The sequence below is a fragment of the Amphiprion ocellaris genome, chromosome 24 (genome assembly GCF_022539595.1).
Source record: "Amphiprion ocellaris isolate individual 3 ecotype Okinawa chromosome 24, ASM2253959v1, whole genome shotgun sequence".
Taxonomy (NCBI): Eukaryota; Metazoa; Chordata; class Actinopteri; family Pomacentridae; genus Amphiprion; species Amphiprion ocellaris.
Genome location: NC_072789.1, coordinates 768,065 through 793,158, shown reverse-complemented (window position 1 = coordinate 793,158; position 25,094 = coordinate 768,065). Strand labels below are relative to the sequence as shown.

General features: G+C 36.7%; 1 protein-coding gene across 1 annotated transcript in view; it reads right to left on the bottom strand.

The window, feature by feature from the left end:
- The window catches only part of col5a2b (collagen, type V, alpha 2b), a 47,632-nt gene extending 22,538 nt beyond the window's left edge, over positions 1 to 25,094 (bottom strand). Inside the window, exons 1-15 of the mRNA XM_023277292.3 lie at positions 24,826 to 25,094; positions 11,265 to 11,483; positions 7,514 to 7,738; positions 4,602 to 4,618; positions 4,483 to 4,515; positions 4,359 to 4,391; positions 4,067 to 4,120; positions 2,784 to 2,876; positions 2,167 to 2,241; positions 2,036 to 2,080; positions 1,339 to 1,392; positions 1,217 to 1,270; positions 1,080 to 1,133; positions 939 to 992; positions 812 to 865 (exon numbers count right to left, since the gene is read on the bottom strand). Of these exons, the coding sequence (XP_023133060.1) occupies positions 812 to 865; positions 939 to 992; positions 1,080 to 1,133; positions 1,217 to 1,270; positions 1,339 to 1,392; positions 2,036 to 2,080; positions 2,167 to 2,241; positions 2,784 to 2,876; positions 4,067 to 4,120; positions 4,359 to 4,391; positions 4,483 to 4,515; positions 4,602 to 4,618; positions 7,514 to 7,738; positions 11,265 to 11,483; positions 24,826 to 24,919 (1,158 nt within the window). The 5' untranslated portion in view covers positions 24,920 to 25,094. The remainder of the gene's footprint in view (positions 1 to 811; positions 866 to 938; positions 993 to 1,079; positions 1,134 to 1,216; positions 1,271 to 1,338; positions 1,393 to 2,035; positions 2,081 to 2,166; positions 2,242 to 2,783; positions 2,877 to 4,066; positions 4,121 to 4,358; positions 4,392 to 4,482; positions 4,516 to 4,601; positions 4,619 to 7,513; positions 7,739 to 11,264; positions 11,484 to 24,825) is intronic.

The window sequence follows — 25,094 nt, the reverse complement described above, 5'->3', positions numbered from 1 at the left end:
TAATTCCTGAAAAGTTTTATTTTTTTAAAAAATCACCAAAATTTGGCAAGAAAATTCTTGTAAATATTTTCAAAAAATTAGCAAAAATCTTCCAAAAAAATCCTAAAAATATCTAATCAACCAAAATCCAGCGAATTTCGCTGGATTTTGGTTGATTTTTATGAGAATGTTCTTAAAGAAACATTTTTTTTAACATTTCTTTAAAAAGTTTAAAAAGTAAATGTCTACTTTTGAGTTAAAAACACCTGCTTGGCTGACCCTAAAACACAGCAAATGCTGTCAAAACACGACTAAATATTAGGATTTCTAGCTAACTGTGAGAAGACATTATATCTCTAAATGCTTCAGTTAATCTTTGTAATCTTATTGTAAGTACTAGATGGTCTTAAATCTAGGGAAATGCCGCTATAATACAACTCAAAATAAGTTTAATACATCTCAAATTAGGAGGTTACATGAAAGCAAAACTCTATTTTTGAGTGAAAAACTGCTATTTTTTTTAGCATATCTGGCTTATTTTAAGACACCTAAGCTTGACAATCCTGGTAAAATAGAGCTTAAAATAAGTTTTCCCAGCTAATTTTAAGATCTCAATATTCTAAATAGCTTATTTCAAGAAATCTTACCAAACCATTTTTCACTTGTTCTAGATTCTAGTTTTTTCATTTATTTCAAGGTAAAAGTTCCTGGAAATAAGTTTTTTTTTTCTTGTTTTGAGAGGAGCATTTTTCCAGTGTATTTCTGGTTTTATTTCAGACAGTAAGTGGAGGTTTTATGTTTGAAACACCAGGACCAGGTTTTGGTTTCATACCTTGGTTCCTGCTGCTCCAGATTCACCTCTAGGCCCGAAGAGTCCAGCAGCTCCCTGGAGGAAACATTTAAAATCACAAACTGCCCACATTAAACGTGAACATTACTGATTAAAAACCAGGATTTACTTTGTGTCCTTTCAGTCCTGGGAGTCCTGGAAGTCCAGGGAATCCTCTGGCGCCCTGAAACCAAACAGACCGACGCTCAGCGTTCCTGCTCATCATCCTCAGTGTTTTAATTCATTTATCTGCTGATGCAGGGAGGCTTACCGCTGATCCTGGAAACCCTGGTTCTCCTGTCGCTCCTGCAGGTCCGGATTCTCCCTGAGAGGAAATGATGCTTCTTTAGATTCCTACACATTTAGAACCACTGAACACAGGAGAGCAGGAGAGAATGTTTGACTCACATCAGGTCCTGGTTTTCCTGGAGGTCCATCTGGCCCTCGATGCCCCGGCTCTCCCTACAGACACACATTTAAATCCTACTTTCTCACATTTAGAAGAGACTAATCAACAGAAATGATCCTACCATTGGTCCTGTGTCTCCAGCCTCTCCAGGAATCCCCTGACCTCCAGGTGGACCCTGAACAGGAAGGTCACATGTTTGGATTGTTTACAGTTTATGATGCTGGTGCTTTAACCCTCCTGTTGTCTTCATTTACGGACACCAAAAATATTGTTTCCTTGTCTGAAAAAAATCCAAAAATTCAGCAAAAAATTTCCCCAAATTTCTGAAAATTTGCAAAACCTTCAGGAAGAAAATTCCAATAATTTCTGAAAAGTTTCCCTTAAAAGTTTTATTTTAAAAAAATCCCCCAAATTTGGCAAGAAAATTCTTGTAAATATTTACAAAAAATTAGTAAAAATCTTCCAAAAATAATCCTAAAAATGTCTAAAGTGATTCCATATATATAAGTAAAACTTCTAATATTTTCTTTAAGAACAGTCATATAAAAAAAATCAACCAAAATCCAGTGAATTTCACTGGATTTTGGTTGATTTTTATCTGAATGTTCTTAAGAACCATTTTTAACATTTCTTTTTCAAAAAATTTTCAAAGATTTCTCCAAAAATGTTGAAAATGTGGACATTAGAAGTTTCACTGTGAAAATATAAATTTTTTTCCACATTTTCAAACTTTAAAACAGGTCAGTTTGACCCACAGGACAACAAGAGGGTTAAATCTTCAGTGAAACTTTCTGCTTCAGTCTTCATCCAGAACTTACAGCAGCTCCAGGAGACCCTGGAAGTCCTCGTGGTCCTGCTTCACCCTGAGACAGAATCATTTTACAGACTGGTTAGAACTGTAAAACCACCAGACTCTTCTTATGTAGAATACAGACTGTACAGAACTCACCCTGGTTCCTGTCACCATCCCAGCCAGACCAGACTTCTCACTGAAACCTGAAGCCATCTGAGACACCAGGTGTCCCTGTGGGGACAGATTCATCAAAAATGGAAGTTTAGGAACAGGATTGGTCTTTTTCCCTAAAAGTCAGGAATCAGTATCTTTCCAAGCAGAGTTTTGGTTCATCCAGACATCATGGTGCATCTATAAAAGTCATCTCAACACCTTCTGACCTCATGCAGCCTCATATCATCACTACTACCTCTGTTCTTCACTGTCAGGACCATGCAGTCACTGTGGTTGTCCTGATCAGGTTCACACCAAACATCTGGACTCCATCTGAGCTGAATAAATTGATCTTCATCTGATAAAGAATGTTCCTTTTTCAGCTCCTCTGTTCAGTTCTTCTGATTGTGGAGCCATGCAGACATCAACACATGTTCATGCAGTTCATCTGATCAGAAATCACAGCTGGACTCTAAACTCTGTCCTTCTATAGAAGATGTTTCTGACTCTTCATCTCAGTAATAAAGCCGTTACTGAGAGAAGGTTCTGTGTTGAATCATTTCATATTTAACTGACGTTCCACTTCTTCTATAAGCTGAATGACTTTACAAACATCTCACCCCTGGAGGAGAAGGGTGTCCAGGTGGTCCTGGTTCTCCTGGGTTTCCTGGAACTCCCGGCTCTCCGTCAAACCCTGGAGGTCCCTGGAAGCCCTGCAGGTGGTACAGTGGTGAACGATTAATGAGAGGAAAGAATCTGACTCAATCACTGGGAAAGAAATGACGTCTGATAGAAAGAAACCACCAGCAGGTAAACTGAAGTCTGATATAAAAACAAAACTCAGCAGTCTGACCAGGAACAAACACACAGGTAATGTCTGCACCAGCTAATAACAATAATCATACTAATAATAATAATATATATTAATAATAGGGAAGTCAGTGTGAAGCTTCTAATGCTGTAATGAATTGTCGTGTGAGTATTGCTTTAACTCTGATTTTATTTTGCAGTTTTTTCAAACAATTTGAATCATTTTAGAGGAAAATATTTCAGTTTTAATGTTCTGTGTTTATCTGGCAGCTTTACACTATAGCTTCTTTACATTTAAACATTTAGGCACTGAAAAGGTATGAAGAGTTCATAAAATCTGATATTTTCTGAATAGTTTGTACAACTGAAAAGATTATTCAACTAAAAGAAAATGTATTTTTATTTAATTTGACATTTTTGACATTTGTTTTCAATTTAAAAATGCCAAAACCTCTGATCAGAAACTAAACATCAGATTATTTTTATAAAAATACTACATTAGTTCTGCAGAAGTAAACTCCATTAAAATCTAATGTAAGTCTAAATATATGATTAAACATCCACAGGAAGTACCTTTAATTCATGATATACTGATACTTGAATATAAATATTTACATATTTTTATTTAATTGACATTTTAATGCAAGATTTGTTTGAGTATTTAGTGATTTAATTGAGATAACTGGGTGTGAGGACAGAATTCTGCACAAAGATTTTATTTTTTCAGGTTGTAAAAACTGAACTTCAACTATTTAGAATAAAGTTTAATGATTTAATGAAATTAAAAATGTGATTGAGTGCTGTAGATTAATACATTAAATTGTGTTTTAACAGGTTGACTAAAGTTTTGACACATTAGCAAAGATGTGAAAGACAGGAATGTGGATGTTAAAAATGTAAAAATCTAAAGGAAACACAATAAACATGTTAGAGACGGAGCACGTTTAGATATCTGCACAGTTTTCTATAAACTGACAACAAGTTTAACCAGTTCTAAACTCAGAGACGCCTCCAGAGAGAAAGTTCTGCCTCAGCTCCAAGCTTTAAAGAGTCAAAATGAAGGAAATGAATTCAGGTTTTAATTCAGACTCACTCTTCTGCCTTTGAAGCCTCTTGGTCCAGGAGGTCCCTGAGCTCCTGGAGGACCCTGAACACAAATAAAAAACATTTTAAAGAGGTTTTCTAATCAGAAACGCTCGGAAAATCATTATTTTAACCATTAAAGTGAAGTTAATACAATCCTCTCTCCTGTTGATATTAAATAACGTTCTGACGCCCTCTAGTGTCTAAATCTAGCTTTAATAAACTTTCCATGAACCTGAACTGGAGAATATTTATTTGATACATAATTTAATTATCTGTGTTTGTCAGTGAAAAATACTCACTGAGGGTCCAGGAAGTCCAGGGTGTCCCACCACCTGAACAACACAGAAAATGCTTTTATTTCTACCCTGGAAGCTTCATTAAATATTAACAGAATCATTTCAGTTTTCCTGCTGGTCGACTTACATATGGAATATCACCAGGTTCTCCTTTCTGACCCTAGAATGGAAGCAAATCAACACTTTGTAGGTTTTATGGATTAAAAAGTGAGAAAACATGAATCCAGGTTAGAGAGAATGACTCACCTTGAAACCCAGGATTTCTAGAGGAAAACAGAAAAAACAAAGTTATAAAATCAGCTATATTAGTTTATTTTCATCTTCCTTTGTTCAGAATACATGCAAAATATCAGCGTTAAACCATTTCAACAAGTAATTACACTGAAACTAAGATAACTAAGTTCATATTCTCAGAGTTTAGTTCTTAATAATATTAATAAAAATAATAATAATAAACCATTTTTAGATTGTACTTTTGGAAAACAAACCTACAAAGTCACTTACAATAATAAACAGAACTAAAATAAATTAAATAAATACAACAATTATCTGTTGAGAAAAAGCTAAAGAAAAAAGTGAGTTTTCAGGAGACATTTCCATCAACATAAAGCTTGTTTCCAGAAACCTCAGCGTTTTATTTAACCCACGCTGTTAAAAAAAAAAAAAAAAAAAAAAAAAAGTTGTTTTTATGGTAAAATTCCTTCAGCTGTGGTTCCAGAATGCTGACGTAAAATCACGGTAACATTTTCTACATTTATGGTGAAGAAACGTATTGATATGGTTGATTTTAGGGTTAAAAACGTGCTTCACTCCATATTTTACTGTAAGAAAAAAAGTTGTAACTTTTAAAAATTTGAAAATTTTCAGAAAAATATAAAGTTTCTACAATTTATTATAAATATTCCAGCATTTTTCCATTAATATCACAACAGTTAGTGTATTTAACATTTAATGTGTGTTTTTAGCATAAATTGCAGTTAAAGCTGTCATAAATATTAAAGAACATGTCCGTTATTAATACAAAACTACATCAATCTGACTGATAACAAACTGTATTTTTTTAAACATATAACAAATGCGGAAATTTCCACATTACTTGTTATAAATATTGCAGCATGTTTTCATTACCAGTACAATAATATGGACATTTAATCATTTTCCGGAATTAAATGCAAAAATTACAGTATTGTTGTACATATTACGGTATTTTTTAAATTAAAAACTGTGCAGGAGTTTTCAAGAGAAAAAAATCTAAAAAACCTCCTGATTAACTTATTCATGGTGATTCAATGTTTAATAAACTGCATCAAACTGCTTTACAGATTTTTACCGTCACCATTTGATAGTTTTTCATTATAAAATACAAACTCTGTTTAAAGTGCAGACATCAGTAAAAAGTTGTTCAGTCTTTCTTCCTCCAAATCAGAAAAATCTCTCAGATAAAGTCGATGCTCTCAGACCTGGATGAACTTCTAAAAACACTCGTCTTTTTCCTGACTTGATGATTATAACTCCCTCCCTCTGTCTCCATCCCATCCAGCAGCTTTTCTTCTTACTGGTTCTAACAGATGACATCACATCCCTCCGATCCTTTCTCCCCTCAATCGGCTCCCTGCTGGTTTTAGAACTGATTTTAAGGTTTTACTGATCACTTTTAAGGCTCATCGGGGTCTCTGCTGACCCGTTATGATCCTCAGGTGGATACTTCTGGTCGTTCCAAAGTTTAAATCTAAAGGAGACCGAGCGTTCTCCATCAGGACCAACACTTAGAACCACCTGCCTGAGGAGATCACACCTGCAGACTCTTTAAATCACTTCTGAAAACCACTTTTACAGACTTTAGCTTTAATATGAGGTTTACTTTTAGTATTTTATTCTGTATCATGTTCTGTTTATTTTAGATGTTCTCTCTGGTTTTGTTTTATTTTTAGCTGCCTGGTTCTTTGGTGTGATGTCGTCTCTAAAGCTCTATTTTTCTAGTTTCTAACTTTAACCCTCCATCTTATTCTTTAATTGTTAAACTGCCTAGTTCCTTTGTCTGATCTGAGTGCTAATCTGGCTAATTATTCATTTAATTTATGGTAATTTTTACTATTTATTACAACTGACTGCTCTGGGACGTCTCCTATGTCTTATTTGATAGAGATAGATATGGAGATAGATATAGAGATAGAGACAGATAGAAACAGAGATAGACGGGAATAGAGATAGCAAGAGAAATAGATAGCTAGAGATAGAGACAGATAGATATAGATAGAGATAGCTAGAGATAGATAGAGATAGCTAGAGATAGAGATAGATAGAAATAGATAGAGATAGATAAAGATAGAGATAGCTAGAGATAGAGATAGATAGAGATAGAGATAGCTAGAGATAGAGATAGATAAAGATAGCTAGAGATAGAGATAGATAGAAATAGAGATAGATATAGATAGAGAATAGATAGATAGATATAGATAGAGATAGATAGAAATAGATAAAGATAGATAGAGATAGCTAGAGATAGCAATAGATAGAAATAGATAGAGATAGATAAAGATAGAGATAGCTAGAGATAGCGATAGATAGAAATAGATAGAGATAGATATAGATAGATAGAGAATAGCTAGATATAGATAGATTTAGATAGAGATAGAGCTGGATAGAAATAGATAAAGATAGAGATAGCTAGAGATAGCTAGAGATAGCGATAGATAGAAATAGACAGAGATAGATAAAGATAGAGATAGCTAGATATAGAGATAGATAGAGATAGAGATAGATAAAGATAGAGATAGCTAGAGATAGAGATAGATAGAAATAGAGATAGATATAGATAGAGAATTGATAGATAGAGATAGATAGAAATAGATAAAGATAGATAAAGATAGAGATAGCTAGAGATAGCGATAGATAGAATTAGATAGAGATAGATATAGATAGATAGAGAATAGATAGATATAGATAGAGATAGAGCTGGATAGAAATGGATAAAGATAGAGATAGATAGAGATAGCTAGAGATAGCAATAGATAGAAATAGACAGAGATAGATAAAGATAGAGATAGCTAGAGATAGAGATAGATAGAAATAGATGAAGATAGATAGAGATAGCTAGAGATAGATAGACAGAGTTTCATCTGGTTTGATGTTGTGGGTTCCAGGTGGGTTCTTCTCACCGATCATCCTGCCGGCGCTAGCGAAGGTGTCGCAGACGGGGCAGCACTCTCCCTCCGGCGTCACCACCTTCTGACAGTTGGACAACGTGTCGCACTGAACCTCGTCACAGATGGACACGCCGTTATCGCACACGCACACGCGACACGGTTCAGGTTTCCAGATGTCGTTGTGATGGTAGAGTTCTCCGTCCACCGTGCAGCTGTCGCCTTTCTTCTCATTCACACCTGAAACAAACCAACCAGTCGCGTTAGAGGATGTAGATCTTCTGGCAGAAACACTTTTAACGACTCTTAAGGAACAACAAGGATCAAAACTAAATCAAATTCGACAACAATTCTCCTTTCTTCATTGTTAAACATAAATTTACACAAATCAACTAATTCTTTAACAAATATATCTGTTGTCTGTCCGCATAGATGTTAAAATAAATATGAAGAAAAAAACTGTATTCTGATTGATCATCAATGATTATAGATATTATTCACATTCATTCAGCATTTTTGAGAAGATTTATGTAATTATGCAACATATTTGTCATTTGTCATTTAAAAATGAATTAATGTAAAACAGCACAAATTTCTGTATCTTTTCTAAAACCTAAAAGATGTAAAAATATAATTATAGTATTAAACTCTGCTGACGTAGTGTTCACTTGTCATAGTTACAGTGACGCCATGCTGCTATCTGGCAATGATACAGAAATATTTAACAGATCTGTGGATCCAGACTATAAGCTGCATCACTGCCAGAATCTAATCACCTGATCTTTGTGTCATTCCTGACCTTCCCTGAAAATTCCATCCAAATCTGTTGGTCTGTTTTAGAGTGATGTTGCTGACAGACAGACAGACGGACAAACGTACACCAATGGTCACATACCTCCACCACATTCCTTGGCAGAGTAATTAGCTGAACAAAACAAAACAACTAAACTCCTGAAACACAACAGCAGAATCGCAACTGACAAAAGAAACAAAACAACGAGTGTCTCTGAACACAACAAGCGACGGCGATTAACTTCAAACCAAAGTTAACAGAAAACACAGAGTGGAACCAAACTAGCTGTTCACATTAAACCACTCTGAGTTTGGTTGGTTTCTAGTCGGGTGTGGCGATTGCTGCCGTCTGATTGGACGAAGGTGGAGCGAGGCCGGGCTGTGGACCAATCAGACGGGTTGGAGGGGAGAAGGTCTGGAATCACCTCAGTACAAACTTCCTCCTCACATAGAGACCAATAATAACAGAAGACCTCCAGCCAGCAGGGGGCGTAGCAGTTATAAAACATATTTACAATAATCTGACATTTTGTGTCCATCCATCCATTATCTATACACCGCTTAATCCTCATTAGGGTCATGGGGGGGCTGGAGCCTATCCCAGCTGACTCGGGCGAAGGCAGGGGACACCCTAGACAGGTCACCAGTCTGTCACAGGGCTACATATATAGACAAACAAGCACTCACACATTCACACCTACGGGCAATTTAGAATGATCAATTAACCTCAGCATATTTTTGGACTGTGGGAGGAAGCCGGAGTACCCGGAGAAAACCCACGCATGCACAGGGAGAACATGCAAACTCCATGCAGAAAGATCCCGGGAAAGCCGGGACGTGAACCAGGGATCTTCTAGTTGCAAGGCGAAAGTGCTAACCACTACACCACTGTGCAGCCCACATTTTGTGTCATTTTACTCATATATTCACGTATTTCAAAAACGGAAAAAAATATATAGAATAAAAAGAAAAAAGTTGTGTGAAATTTTTAATTATTTGAACTTTAATTTAACCCAGACATGTTTAATCAGCAAACCTTTTTTTAAAAAATGAAGTTTAAACTGGGCTGCACAGTGGCGTAGTGGTTAGCACTTTCGCCTTGCAGCAAGAAGATCCCTGGTTCGCGTCCCGGCTTTCCCGGGATCTTTCTGCATGGAGTTTGCATGTTCTCCCTGTGCATGCGTGGGTTTTCTCCGGGTACTCCGGCTTCCTCCCACAGTCCAAAAATATGCTGAGGTTAATTGATCATTCTAAATTGCCCGTAGGTGTGAATGTGAGAGTGATTGTTTGTCTCTGTATGTAGCCCTGTGACAGACTGGTGACCTGTCTAGGGTGTCCCCTGCCTTCACCTGAGTCAGCTGGGATAGACTCCAGCCCCCCCATGACCCTAGTGAGGATTAAGTGGTGTATAGATAATGGATGGATGGATGAAGTTTAAACTGAATCTAAGATGTGAATTCACATAAAACACATTTTTAAACCAAGACAGTGTTCAGCAGTTTTATTCATTTATGCTTTCAGAAATGTAACACTTTCGACACGTTCGGTCCTATTTTAGTTGAAAAAAGCTATTTTTATCATGTTTAATTGTGTTTCAATTCATAATTTTTATTTCATTTGCAAATATCAATAAATAAATAATTTTTCCCCAGTGGGGCAGATATTAATGCAGGTGTACATAAATACAACACTGATCATCATTTCAGAAACTATATTTTTCTACTTTACATCTGGATTTTAGCAAAACTGATAAAATGATTGTGCTAAGCTTTAAATTCTTCTTTCATCTGCCCGTTTATTTTCTGATGCTAACTTTTATGGTAAATCTATTGTAATTTTATTCCTTATTTTGTTATGAAATCTGCTAAATCCAAGAGAAATGAGCCTCATAATTTAATTAACTGCAGATTTGTTTGACTAAACCAGCTGTGTTTGATCCCCATTCTTGTGGTTCTAGCTTATAGATTTACTTTTATATTGACCTAATTTGTCCTAAAATTGTATTTTATTAAACTGCATGTAATTTAGTCTGTGGGTCAAAAAACTCGTTAAAACTGCCTTAGAGTTGCATTATTAAAGATCTAGACCAAGATCAAGATTTCCTTTAGTGTCATTCAAGCTGAGCATTAAAAGACGGAAATCAGAGCAAAATTTCAAAGGATCAGAAACAAAAACCAGCAGAAAACGGGTCATAAATCAGAGCAGAACTGTAGACCTGCAGACAAGAAGAGTTGTTTTCTTATAATAATTAATTGACTGGGTGGTTAGCACAGATTTCAGCTTTCCTCCCTCTGGAAAAACTGATTCATGATCTGAATCATAAATCTGAAGACTTCTGGAGACCGTTGCACACTTTCCTACAAAAGCTTTAACTTCTAACTACTAACTTTAACTGTTTGCTGTCTGTTTGTTTCTGGAGTTCTGTCAGACGGACAGACGATAGGAGGTGTTAGATGTTTATAGAATTACTATGTGGAACAAACTGCAGCGCTTGGTGTTCATTTTGTGGTTTTTATGGTGGGATTTTCTGTTATTTGCTTTGATTTGTGTGTATGTTTGTTGTAAATGTTCTTTAAAATAATAAAAAAAATGCAAATAAAAAACTAATAATCATAATAATTAATTGACTGGTGTAGTTTTATTTCCAGTAGATCAAATTTAGATATTCAGATTAATGGTTTTGATTCGATTAGAGTAAAAAAGAAATTCTGCTTTAAAAAAAAAATTAATAAATCACTAATATTTTTTAAATTTTATGTTTGTACTTTTCTACTTCTGTTTATATTTTTAGGACATATTCTTTTACTCTCGTTTATCTGTCAGTTTTTCTACTGTTTTGAATGGAAACAACTGGAATGGAATCAATAAATTCTGATAAAACTGCCCTGAACAGTGAAGGTCAACAGATCTCTGGCCCTCCAGGACTTTCTGGTTGGATCCTATTTAGTTTTCTCAGAGGTTAATCAGTGTTTACCTGTTTCTGGGTCTGTGCTGGGCGTCAGTGTTGAAGCTGCAGTCAGACAAACGGGACAACACTCTCCGTCCGGTGTCACCGTCTTCTGACAGTCTCCGAGGTCCTCACAAACCACGTTCTCACAAACCGACGTCCCCGAGTCGCACACGCAGACCTTACAGGGCTCCGGGCTCCACATGTCGTTGTTGGCGTAGACTTTCCCATTTTCTATGCAGGTGTCTTCACGTAACACAAACGGAGAAAAAGTCGATCAGCAACACATGGACCTGAGATCCACCAGACATCACATGGACCTGAGATCTACCAGACATCACATGGACCTGAGATCTACCAGACATCACATGGACCTGAGATCCACCAGTCCACATGGACCTGAGATCTACCAGACATCACATGGACCTGAGATCTACCAGACATCACATGGACCTGAGATCTACCAGACATCACATGGACCTGAGATCTACCAGACATCACATGGACCTGAGATCCACCAGTCCACATGGACCTGAGATCTACCAGACATCACATGGACCTGAGATCTACCAGACATCACATGGACCTGAGATCTACCAGACATCACATGGACCTGACAGTGAGGAACCAGAGCTGTGCAGTTTTTAGCTCATTTACTCTGAAACACACATACTTCACATCACAGCTGCTGTCATTTAGAAAGTTTTCGTGCTTTTCCAGGCAGCCATTAGTTGTCATTTATTCCCTAATAGTAGGAAAAAATCATCAGTAGACTCTTGAAATACCTCAATTAGCATCCAGCCTGCATTAATTTATGTCAAAAGTACATTAATGTGTAGAAATGTTACTAAAACAATGAATCCAGACCTTTGGCTGCCTGGAAAAGAAGGAAAAATACGACTAAATACTGATAAAAATTTTAAAAAGTACTGCAAAAAAAAGTTAAGTATGCATGTTTTCTTGGCAAGTAGCTAAAACCTGCAATATTACAATGTAAAAAAAAGAATAAATAAAAATATTTCAGTGGCCTGTGTGCCAAAAGAATCACTGTGAAATAAAACAAAATAATCATAAAAATTCAGTAAATTTCCACAATTAAATAAATCCTTGAGGCTTAATTTCAGATTAGATCATGAGTATTTCGTAAAATATTTATTCATATTTAATGAAGAATATCTGCATGTGCAAAAACAATTAAATTACTTATTTGTAATTTAAAAATAATATCTGTAGATATATAACAACAATAAATGATATGTATGATCAAAATATTTTAAATGATCACCAGTACTTATACATATTATACACATTTATTTAACATTTTTGTTGTAGTGATTTCTGTAATTAAAAAGAAAAACCTACACCTGATTTTCTGAATCTAATTTTAAAACTTAAATTTATTTTTTTTTAAATTAAGAACACCTGGACATTTATAACCAGGTGAACTTGATTTACATGAGAAACTATTCTGTTGTCTTGTGTTTTTTTTTTTTTTTTTTTAGCATTTTACATTTGCTGATTTTACAAGTTTTATCCAAGTTTGTATTTTGCTTTTTGCCCATATTCTTATGTGCAACACTTTGAATTTAATTTGATCCCTGTTTTGACCTCATGTGTCTGAATAATGATGGAAAACCAGCAGGGATTTTTTTAAAAATGCAGTTATAATCATTGAAATTAACTCAATCTGAATCATTGAAGCTGAACATTCGCGATTTTTATGAGACTTTTGGAGACAGTAGTTAAGTATATTAGACTAAATTTGGTATCTTTAAGGCCTTTTTTTGTGGACATGAAACATCTGATCCAAGTTGTTCCATTAGTGGTAAAGTGCAGATATTCTAGGAGCTGAAACCCCCAGAATGACAGTCTGAAAGGGATCTGAAGGTGCTGTATTTTTGTTTTAATCCGTTTACCTGCGTCGGTTCGATTCATCGCTGCTGCCGTGGAGTAAACGGGGCAACACTCGCCCTCCTAACCCTAACCCCACGGCCTTCAAACAGCCACCTAGCTCCTCACAAACCCCCTCCTCACAAACTACAGCACCAGAGTCGCACAAACACACCCGACACACCTCGGGGTTCCACATCTGATTGTTGGAGAAGACCGTCCCGTTCTCTGCACAGCTGTCTGAGTCAAGCAGAGCAGCGGTGAACATCTGGAGCGCCTCATGTGGACGGATATGTACACCACTAATGTCAGGAGGTAACATGTTCAAAACGGTCATGAAGCTACAGCAGTGATCCGAAGAACAGGACAGTTTGATTGTATTTTCCATATTCGTCCAGCAGGTTGCACCAGCTGCCCTCCAGGTACCAAATAACTCACCCACAACACCAGCAGAGAGATAAAACCAACTGAATAAAGTGTTCTGCTGTGACTGGATGAATTGAACCAAAGGTAGAAACCTCCAGAACTCAATCCTAGTGTAAATTTACTTCCCAGCTGGAGTTTCTGTGTTCTAAAAGCATTCCGAGAAGGTTCTAATAGTGTTCTCAGTGTTTTTTGGTTTGGTTCTTCTTCAAGTCTAGAACTGTCCTTCCTTTGTTATCATGGAACATTGTGAGAACATTTTACAGAAGACGTGTTCCCTCAACAACACCCCAAAACATCCAATAATTTTTGTTAATTTGCAGAAACGCTTCATGAAACCATTTGAGCCAACATTTCTAGATTGTTGGCGTGAGAACGTTATTCTTGGGTTCTCATGTAACATAATCTGACAACATCCTCCATTAGGAGAACTCTTAGGTTGCTTTTCACATCATAGGAGGATTATTTGATGATAAATGTCCTTAAAACTTTCCTTAAAGTTACACTACTGTTCAACAGTTTGGGGTCACCCAGACAGTTTCATGTTTTCCATGAAAACTCCCACTTTTATTCATGTGCTAACATAACTGCACAAGGGTTTTCTAATCATCAATGAGCCTTTCAACACCATTAGCTAACACAATGTAGCATTAGAACACAGGAGTGATGGTTGCTGGAAATGTTCCTCTGTACCCCTATGGAGATATTCCATTAAACATTTCCAGCTACAATAGTCATTTACCACATTAACAATGTCTACACTGGATTTATCACTCATATAATGCTGTCTTCATTGAAAAAAAATGTTTTTCTTTCAAAAATAAGGACATTTCTAAGTGAGTCCAAACTTTTGAACGGTTGTGTATGTTTGTCATTTTGGACAAATTCAAGTAACTCTGGGCATAAATTTTGAGTAATTTAAAAAAGTTTTTTGCCTAAATATCCCACAACTGGCACCTTGTCTGGTCAAACTTCAACACATCAGATTCTACTGATTTTAGAGCCTCAACAGTTGGTGAAATGTCGACCAAAGACTGTTTTTTAGTAGAAATATGGATCCATCCATAGATATACACTGACAGGAACTTTATGGAGACACTAGACCAACCTCAACTGATGATTTTGTGCTTTTTTCCATTTTAAAGGACAAATAATTATTTATTGCTGTAATTTGGGACAGTTTTGAGTCATTTTAGACAATCTTTGTCTTAATTGGCACAAATTTTCATTATTTTGGGACAAGTCTTGAGTAATCCTGGGCAATTATTATAATTTCAGACAACCTTTATCTTATTTTGAACAAATTTAAGTAATTTCCAACAAGATTCAAGTCGACTTTGGTGAAATGTTGACAGAAATACAGAAAAGTCTGGACTTTAGGAGAAACATGGAACCCTCCATAGATATACACTAACAGGAACTTTATGGAGACACTAGACCACCCTGGATTGAATGTTTTGTACTTTTTGTCCATTTTCAAGAGCCCATGATTACATCCACTAGAGTGTGACACCAAACCTTCGTACGGTAGCGGAAGATTAACCTGTTTTCTTTCAGAAACTAGGAGGATTTGTAGGTAATGTTGGCCAGTGTTGTAGGAACGTTCCCTACTTTCTGCTTAATACTCAATAAAAGTCATGACCTCTACTTGATAGCCAAGTATGTTGGAGTATTTCACCCAGGAACGGAAAACAGGAGGAAATTTTTCAGACATGGTCGCTACTAAAGCATCCCTGATCTCACTTTAAAACCAAATGTTTGTTTAACTTTTAGCTTGATGAAATCATCCAAAACAAACACAGAAGTCATGTTCCAAACGTCTTTCTCAACCATGCATCTGGAACAAGAAAAGGAAGTAGAACTCTGCTGTAAAGTTAACTGCAGGCAATGTAACGGTTGGTGTGGTGTTGGTTTCTTACTTATTTTAACCCTCGTGTCGTCCTGCGGGTCAAATTAACCCATTTTAAAGGTTGAAAATGTGGGAAAAATATATATTTTCACAGTGAAACTTCTGATGTCCACATTTTCAACATTTTTGAACATTTTTTGGTGGAAAAAAAAGAAATGTTAAGAATGTTTCTGAAGAACATTCACAAAAAAATCAACCAAAATCCAGCGAATTTCACTGGATTTTGGTTGATTTTTATGTAAATGTTCTTAAAGAAAATATTAGAAGTTTTACTGATATATATGGAATCACTTTAGATATTTTTAGGATTTTTTTTGGAAGATTTTTAATCATTTTTTGAAAATAATTACAAGAATTTTCTTGCCAAATTTGGGGGATTTTTTAAAATAAAACTTTTAAGGGAAACATTTAAGCAATTATTGGAATTTTCTTCCTGAAGGTTTTGCAAATTTTCAGAAATTTGGGGAATTTTTTAGCTGAATTTTTGGATTGGCAGAATAATTTCTTACGAAATAAAGACGATTAGAATTATAAGGCAGCACAAAACATTAAGTGTAACCACCTCAGATCTACATTTAGGAGCAGTATGTAAGTAAATCTACTTACTGATCTGTTACTGACATGAAAAGAGAGACGTGGAATTAAAGAAATGACACTGAAATGTAATAAAGTCGACTGGAAAGCCTCATAATTATGTAGGAAACAGAATTTAACGGGGAATTCCACAGATTATATACATTAGAGTTAGACTTCAGGAGGTAAAATGTTAAACTGTGGAAATAAAAAAACAAGCTGCATCATGGGAACAGTAGTTTCTACTGGTTTTAAAGTTTGAAGCTGAGTAGGGCTAAAAATCTCAATATCTTTGCCGCTTACTGCTTCATTTTTTACTATTTTTAACCCTCAAATCACAAAATATAATTTACTTTGTGTATGTTCTTTTTTTATTACTATTAGAGAATCACAGAGCCTTATCACAGTGCCGTAGGCTTTAAAATATGTATTATATGTATTAAATATACACAATACTATGAAAATATGACCATAAAACTACATAAGTGACTGACATTTCTCAACAAAACTACCTGAAGCACTTTGCATGTCTGTGGAGGTTCAGAAGCTGCAGGTGTTAAACGTACAGGAGACATAATGAGCTTTTTAACGGGGTGCATTAAATGTAATAAGCTCTTTCCTCCCTGACACACTTTCAGCTAAACTGCAGTTAAACCAATCAGAGACTAGACTGCGGTGGAACTTGACAGCTCCTGGCTGCGTCTAGAAATGCGTCTGCATGCAGGTATGCAATCATCTCTGCAGCGGTGACGGCTTTAAAACAAGACGAGGCGTACAGCTTTCTAAATCCATCAACACAACTTTAAATCTGGAGCTAAAATATGACAGAAAGTGAGTCTGTGGAGTCATAAAATGTAAAGAGCAATAAAGAAAAAGCAGATCTGCCTCACTGTGCAGCAAGTTTTTGGAGAAAAATATACTTTTTAAAGAACTAATCAAGAATAAAACTACTAGAAACTAATTTAAACAACACTTTTCAACCATAAAGAGACAAAATGGTTGGAAAATGTTTGAAATCACATCTCAGTGACCCCACAAACGTATTTTAGACAGTTTGTGCAGCTGGTTTTACATCCAAACCCTCCATAAATTCATCCCAAACTAGCAGGAAACAGTGCAAAAGAAGGATAAAAACCCAGATTCGGCCACCTGCTACGGGCTTTGTGAGCGTTTTAATGCAGGCAGTTTAGTGACGTCCCAAAGCACTAATTATGTGGTGGAGCCTCTCCCCGCCAGAGAGCCCGGCTTTCAGAAGCAGCAGTTATTTCAGGGAAACCACAGCGGCTGGATTATACGTTGGGCTCAGCTAGGAGTTGTGGTGGGACTTTATTTGGGAGAGCAGCGAGGTGCCACACCCAGAGAAACCTCCTGCCATGAAAGCTGACGGGGAACAAGTTAAAAGAATAAAACTAGAAGAACTTCAACAGGCTGCAGAGCTCCTAGCAGCTGATTTACATCCCTCTACTGCTGCCTTCTTCTGGAATTAGATTCTTAAACTGAAGCTCTGCAGAAATCTCAATAAAGTTAAAACCTGCAGACATCTATATTTTAACACACTGGATCTTGGTTAATTTATATGTGATTATACAGAATAAACACAATTATTACAGCCAGCTGTGGGTTTTCCACCCATATTACCCCAAAACACAGGTTTATTTTTTTAACGATCCCACATAAACTGAACCTGGATGATGTGCAGGTTGAATCATGTCAAAATAATTCACTTCTTTTTCCACTTTATTCCAACAATTAAAGCAAATATAGTCCAGGAGAATTTTTAAAATGACTATTTCTGTCATGTTTTTAACAGGAAAGGCTACAGTTCCAGCTCATTTTTCATTTTTCCTTGTAAATTACTTAAATTTTTTTATTAAAATTTGCATCCATTGTGGAAATTTCTGAAATAATAACCAATTAAACCCACTGTAGAGTACAAAAACATTATATTTGTAACAAGAATTTAGTTTTTCATTGCAGATTACTGGACATTTCCTCACCTTAATGTTATAAAATCCTTCAAATGAAACAATCAAATGAAAAAAGTCTCTCTCAAAGATAAAGGGAACCAAAAGGACAACACTAAACCCATTATTCTTATTTAAAGTATGTCTGCACTGTGGTAATTTCCGAAATTAAAGTCTACAAAATTCATTGTGATGTATACAAACATCATACAATTGCTTTTCCTTGTGATTTACTGTATGCTTTAACACCTTATAGGTCTAAAATCGCTCTAATTAAACAATAAAAGAGAAAAAAATCAAATCACAACATTGAGCAGGACCAAAAAGACACCACTAAACCCATCACTATGATTTAAAATGTGCGTATGTTACAGTATTTTCCAAAATAATGGAGCAATAAATGTGTTGTTCAGTATAAAAACATCATATATGTCACAGGAATTTTGCTTTTCCTTGTGGTTTACTGGATGTTTTCTCACCTTAAGGCGCTAAAATCTTTCAAATGAAACAATCAAATTTCAAAAAGTCTCTCTCAAAGTTAAAGGGAGTCAAAAGGACAACACTAAACCCATTATTCTCATTTAAAATGTGTCTGCTCTGCAGTGATATCTGAAATTAAAGTCTACAAAATGCATTGTTGAGTATACAAACATCATACAGGTGCTCTTCCTTGTGATTTTCTGGATTTTTTAACAATTTATAGGTCTAAAATTGTTCTTATGAAACAAAAAATTAGAAAAAAATCAAATCACAATGTTGAGGAGGACCAAAATGATGCCACTAAATCTATTAATATGATATAAAATGTGTGTATGTTCAAATAATTTCTGAAATAATGGCGTATTTAATGCATTATTCAGTACAAAAACATCATATGTCACAAGAATTTTGCTTTTCCTTGTGGTTTACTGGATGTTTCCTCACTTTAAGGCTCTAAAATCTTTCAATTAAAACAATCAAGGAAGAAAAAGTCACTTAGAAAAGCTAATGTTGACCAAAAGGACTGAACTAAACCCGATGCTTCTATTGAAAATGTGCATTCATTGCAGTATTTCACCAAAATAAGAGCCCATTAAATCCATTGCTGACTCTAAAAAAACATCGTATTTGTCACAAGGACCAGTGAAAAAATGTGTGTAGACAGAAATAAATGTTCATCCAGCTGATAGTAGCTTCGGCTTTCTCTCTATTCATTCTGAAAACAAACACACACATTCACACACAACCTGCCAACAGGCCGCTAGCCAGGACCATAAATCAGAGTTCCTTCAAAATAACAGCTCACATACCATCACTAGTGTCTGAATTCAGCTTCAAATTACACTTTTACCGCTCTGATTTAATCAAACACTGTCATTTCATTCCAAATTAGAAGCTGCCAAATGTTTCTGCTACACAAAGTCACTCTTATTTTCAGATTTTACTTCTTTTTTCTTTGTTCTGGGGAATTTCTGGATGATTTGTTTGAGAAATTCAAACAACTGATTTAGAGTCAAAGTCAAGACAGAAGCCTTATACAAACCGAAGAACAACATTTTTATATTTAAAAGAGTTTGGAATTACATCTGCTCTCTAATTTTAGCGATCTTCACACCACTCTGATGCAAAATATGACACTAATAAACAGTTAGCTTAGCTTAGCTGACTGACTGCAAACAGCAGACAACCAGATGCTAGCTTGTTAGCTTTCCTCCTGACATAAAAACACTCATTTAATTTTTTTTGTCTGTATGAAGCTATAGCAGGCAGACAGTTAGCTTAGCATAGCATAAACAAGTAGTGACTCACTGTGAGCTACGCACAGACTCAAACTAGAGTCGATAAAGTTTTCTTAGCTTGTTAGCTTTCTTGTTACATGAGAAGATTGGTAGCAGTTCTTTATCCATATGCTAGATATGAAATTACAGTCAGCTGCTGGTTAGCTTTGCATAGCACAAAAACTCACTGTAAGCTAAGCAGGCTACCACACTAGAGCCAAGGAAATTACGTTAGTTGTTAGCCTTCTTTATGAGGGTTAAATCAGAACATTTTAGCTGCTACATATGAAGCTACAGCTAGCAGCTTGTTAGCTTACCACACAGACTGGAAAAAAGAGGAAGTTATGACTCAGTGTGAACTAATCAAGGGACAAAACTCAAAGAAGCTATGTTAGCCTGTTAGCTTTCTTGTTAAGAGGTTGATGAGGTTAATAGTGCTCCTTTAGTCTGTACGCTACACATGAAACTACAGCTAGCAGCCTGTTAGCTTAGCACACAGACTGCAGACAGTAAGACTCAATGTGAATGAAGTAGGTAAAGAAAAAACCCTCCAAGAAGTCACATTAGCCTGTTAGCTTTCTTGTTACGACAGTGATTAAATTAATAGCACTCACTCTTTTTTGTCTATAAAACTAAAGTAAGCAGCTGGTTAGCTTTGTTTAGCACACAGACTGAATACAGTAACAGTGATGCTTCACTGTGAGCTAAGCTAACAACCACGCTAAACCCCAGTAACTTTTATTAGCTTGTTAGCTTTCTTGTTAGATTGATGAGATTAATAGCACTCTTTTTTTTGTCTGTAAAACTACAATAAGCCGCTGGTTAGCAGAGTTTGGCACAAAGATTGAATGCAGTAACAGTGATGCCTCACTGTGAGCTAAGCTAACAACCACAGATTGTATACAGTCTAAGCTAACAACCATGCTAAACCCCAGTAAGCTCTATCAGCTTGTTAGCTTTCTTGTTGAGACAGATAAAAAGATTGACATGAATCTGTACGGTAACTTATTAGCTTGGCACACAAACTTAGCTTTTTGTGCTGAGAGTAAAGAAAAGATAACAATATTCTTTTGTCTGTATGCTGAATATGAAGTGATTGCCACTAGCCGGTTAGCTTGGCTTAGCGCACACACACTGGAATCACTGGGAAGTGGTGACTCACCGAGAGCTAATCAGTCATTCAAAGGAGACCTGGGAAACTCTGGAGCTTTCTGGCTGAGCATTACATGAGGATACTGATGGCACTGATTTGTTTTTCCACTACACATGATGCTACAACCAGCAGAAGCTGAACTTAGCTGGTGACAGGGCTCCAGACTACAAACAAAATGATGGCTTTTTTTGAGAGTATGTGACTTGAATGTTGATCTGGTCTCTTCCATCAGCACAGGTAGCTACTGCACAACGTACTGTGGTTGAAAATAGTAAAAGTTCCTCCTTATTGACTCAGTCTCTCTCAGCCTGACGTATAAAACAGTCAACCTGGTGGGTTAGTGTCAGACAGACACACCTGGTGGGTCAGGGTTAGACAGACACACTTGGTTGGTTAGTGTTAGACAGACACACCTGGTGGGTTAGTGTTAGATAGACACACCTGGTTGGTTAGGGTTAGATATACACACCTGGTGGGTTAGTATTAGACAGACACACCTGGTGGGTTAGGGTTAGATAGACACACCTGGTTGGTTAGTGTTAAACAGACACACCTGGTTGGTTAGTGTTAAACAGACACACCTGGTGGGTTAGGGTTAGATAGACACACCTGGTGGGTTAGTGTTAGACAGACACAATTGGTTGGTTAGTGTTAGACAGACACACCTGGTGGGTTAGTGTCAGACAGACACACTTGGTTGGTTAGTGTTAGACAGACACACTTGGTTGGTTAGTGGTAGACAGACACACCTGGTGGGTTAGTGTTAGACAGACACACCTGGTGGGTTAGTGTTAGATAGACACACCTGGTTGGTTAGGGTTAGATATACACACCTGGTGGGTTAGTATTAGACAGACACACCTGGTGGGTTAGGGTTAGATAGACACAACTGGTGGGTTAGGGTTAGATAGATACACCTGGTGGGTTAGTGTTAGATAGACACACCTGGTTGGTTAGGGTTAGATATACACACCTGGTGGGTTAGTATTAGACAGACACACCTGGTGGGTTAGGGTTAGATAGACACAACTGGTGGGTTAGGGTTAGATAGATACACCTGGTGGGTTAGTGTTAGACAGACACACCTGGTGGGTTAGGGTTAGATAGACACAACTGGTGGGTTAGGGTTAGATAGACACACCTGGTGGGTTCGGATTAGTGAGACACACTGGTGATAAACGAGAGATCACGATTGAGTCTGTTAAGAAGAAAAAAAAGCCCCACATTTAATCTAGATGGTTAAGATTTGAACAGTGATCACAGTTTTGACTAAATAAATATGATCGACTGCAGGACTGACATTAAAATCAGGTCCAGTCATAGAAAACTCAACTTGGGTTAAATCTGTGTAGTCACTCTTTCCCCAGTTTTCCAACATTTGTTTGGTTCCATACCTGTCACACCTGTTAGCATCTAGCATGTGATGCGTCCAGGGAACATTAGTAAAATGTAGGATTTACTCAGTGTTTAGCCAGAGCCCAGTTCACAACTAATATCAGAGGAGGACTGGTGACAAAATAAATATTTTCAGATTAAAACATTTAACAAACATTAAGTCTTGTATCACTGAAAATCAATGCACGTTAACTAGTGTGGTGGAGGAATGCTGAGCCAAAATAAGAGGGTGGTGGGGGGGCCATGATGTCATTTACAACTAACCAAGAAAGTTGGTATCACCAGAGCTACCAGTGGGAAAATTAGTCTGAACCCTGCATAAGTTTGTAGCTTTCTTCCTGAGAGTGAGACAAGAAGATTAATATCACTATTTTGTCTGTATTCTACATTTAATGCCAGCTGTTTTGTAGATAATATATCTAATAAATACCTCAAAGGCTCACTAATCAACACTAAAAACTCAAATGCACATTTTCTGTGGATTAAACAAACGAGATATAATTAGTTGATTTAAAGCTTTACAGAGATTATATGTGCATTTTGTTCAGTCAACTTTTTCCTCCATTTCCAGTCTTTAAACTATAAACATAAACTCTTGTTCAAAAGTTTAGTCACTTACAAATGTCCTTTTTGTTGATAGAAAAACATTTTTTTTTTCAATGAAGACAGCATTAAATGAATGATAAATCCAGTGTAGACATTGTTAATGTGATAAATGACTATTGTAGCTGGAAATGTTTAATGGAATATCTCCATAGGGGTACAGAGGAACATTTCCAGCAACCATCACTCCTGTGTTCTAATGCTACATTGTGTTAGCTGATGGTGTTGAAAGGCTCATTGATGATTAGAGTCTCTAAGCAGCAGCCTTCAGACATCTTCTGAGGGTCTCAAAACCCTGTAAGTGGACTGAAAAAGTTGACTTTTTGTCCTGTTGTTTTGTTTTCTGACAGATTGTTCTCATTTAACCTTCGTATCGTCCTGCGGGTCAAAATTGACCCGTTTTAAAGTTTGGAAATGTGGGGGAAAAATATTTTCACAGTGAAACTTCTGATGTCCACATTATCAATATTTTTGGGAAATCTTTGAACATTTTTGGTGGAAAAAAAGAAATGTTAATAATATTTCTAAAGAACATTCACATAAAAATCTTTTTTATGTGATTGTTATATGAATGTTCTTCAAGAAAATATTAGAAGTTTTACTGATATATATGTAATCACTAGATATTTTTTAGGATTTTTTTGGAAGATTTTTACTCATTTTTTGAAAATATTTACAAGAATTTTCTTGCCAAATTTGGGGGATTTTTTTTTTTTTATATATATATATATATAAAACTTTTAAGGGCAACTTTTAAGGAATTATTGGAATTTTCTTCCTGAAAGTTTTGCAAATTTTCTGAAATTTGGGGAATTTTTTTACTGAATGTTTTGGATTTTTTTTCAGACAAGGAAAAAATATTTTTTGATGCCCGTAAATGAGGACAGCAGGAGGGTTAAAATCTAACCAGCTCCACAGTTCTGGCCTCTAATGACACACCTGTTGGACCACAGATGGATTAAATTCCTCTAAACAGGCTTTACTGCATTTAAATTTGACAGATTCAGACCCAGAAACAGCTGGTCAACATGTCTGTAGGATTTTGTGTGCAGCCTTCAGTGGAGGTGAAGCTGGATGAAAGCAGCAGAAGCATATTTCATATCCAGCATGGCCTCACTCTGGGTGTGTCTAGTCTGCCTCTGGCCCGAGGTCTGACCAAAATTAGTGTCCTGCTTTTGTCCATCCCATCCACACGGCCACATCATTATAGCCGTGGTGCTCTGAAGCCCTTCATCAGCCTCGACCTCGCTCTGAAATAGCCCAGCCGGCCCTGTGCTCTCGTTAGTGTGCTGCGACCTGCAGGGGGAAAGTATTTCTGACCGAGGATCGCCTCCGCTGGGACGTTTTATTTTAGAAAAGTAACAGGAAACGCCATATCTCCTCTCCTCCAGCCTCAGCAGCAACCAGCTCAGTCTGAGCTCGTTATCACCTTTAACAATTAATCCCTGCAAAATTAACGTTTCTTTTTCCAGATGTTTTGTGAGACCACGCTCCTAAATCATCACTCAGTGGCCTTTAGCAGAACAGGGAGATGGTGTTTCATTAACCCTCCTGGTTTCTTCAATTACGACAGGACGACACGAGGGTTAAGGCTCAATCAGGCGTTCTGGTTTAGTTTGTGTGATTTTAACATTTCATTCCTGGTCTGAAACACAAGAACCCAGATTAGCTTTATAGGACCCTAAATCCTGAAAAGAGAACAAACCAGGAATGTAATGGAGGAAAAAAAACTGAACCGGGATAAAATAAAAGAACATGTCAGTTTTCTGAAGACACAGATGGAAATGTTTTCACATAAAACATAAAATAAACATGGAGGAAGCATTAAAATGCAGCATTTCTACTGTATTTTACTGTAAAATGTCTACATCAGCCTGGACAGATGTTTCTTTCAGAGAACATCTTGGCGGCCGTCACTCACCGTTCTTGGCATCTTCTTGGCAGGTCACGGCGATCACCTGAGCCAAAGTGAGGACCAGGCAGACGGTAATCCTAGAGCAGAACCAGGGGCCCATGTCTGCATGCCAGACACCAAACCCAAATCAGACGAGGGAGTCAGAGAGAGGCCGAGCCGAGCTCCAGCACCCAGACCGAAGAATCCAAATGTCCCTGAGAGCTCCGAGCTGCTGGATGAGCGATTACTGCAAACTGAAACAAGCTCCCGTCCAGCCCCCAGCGCCTCCCTCCGAC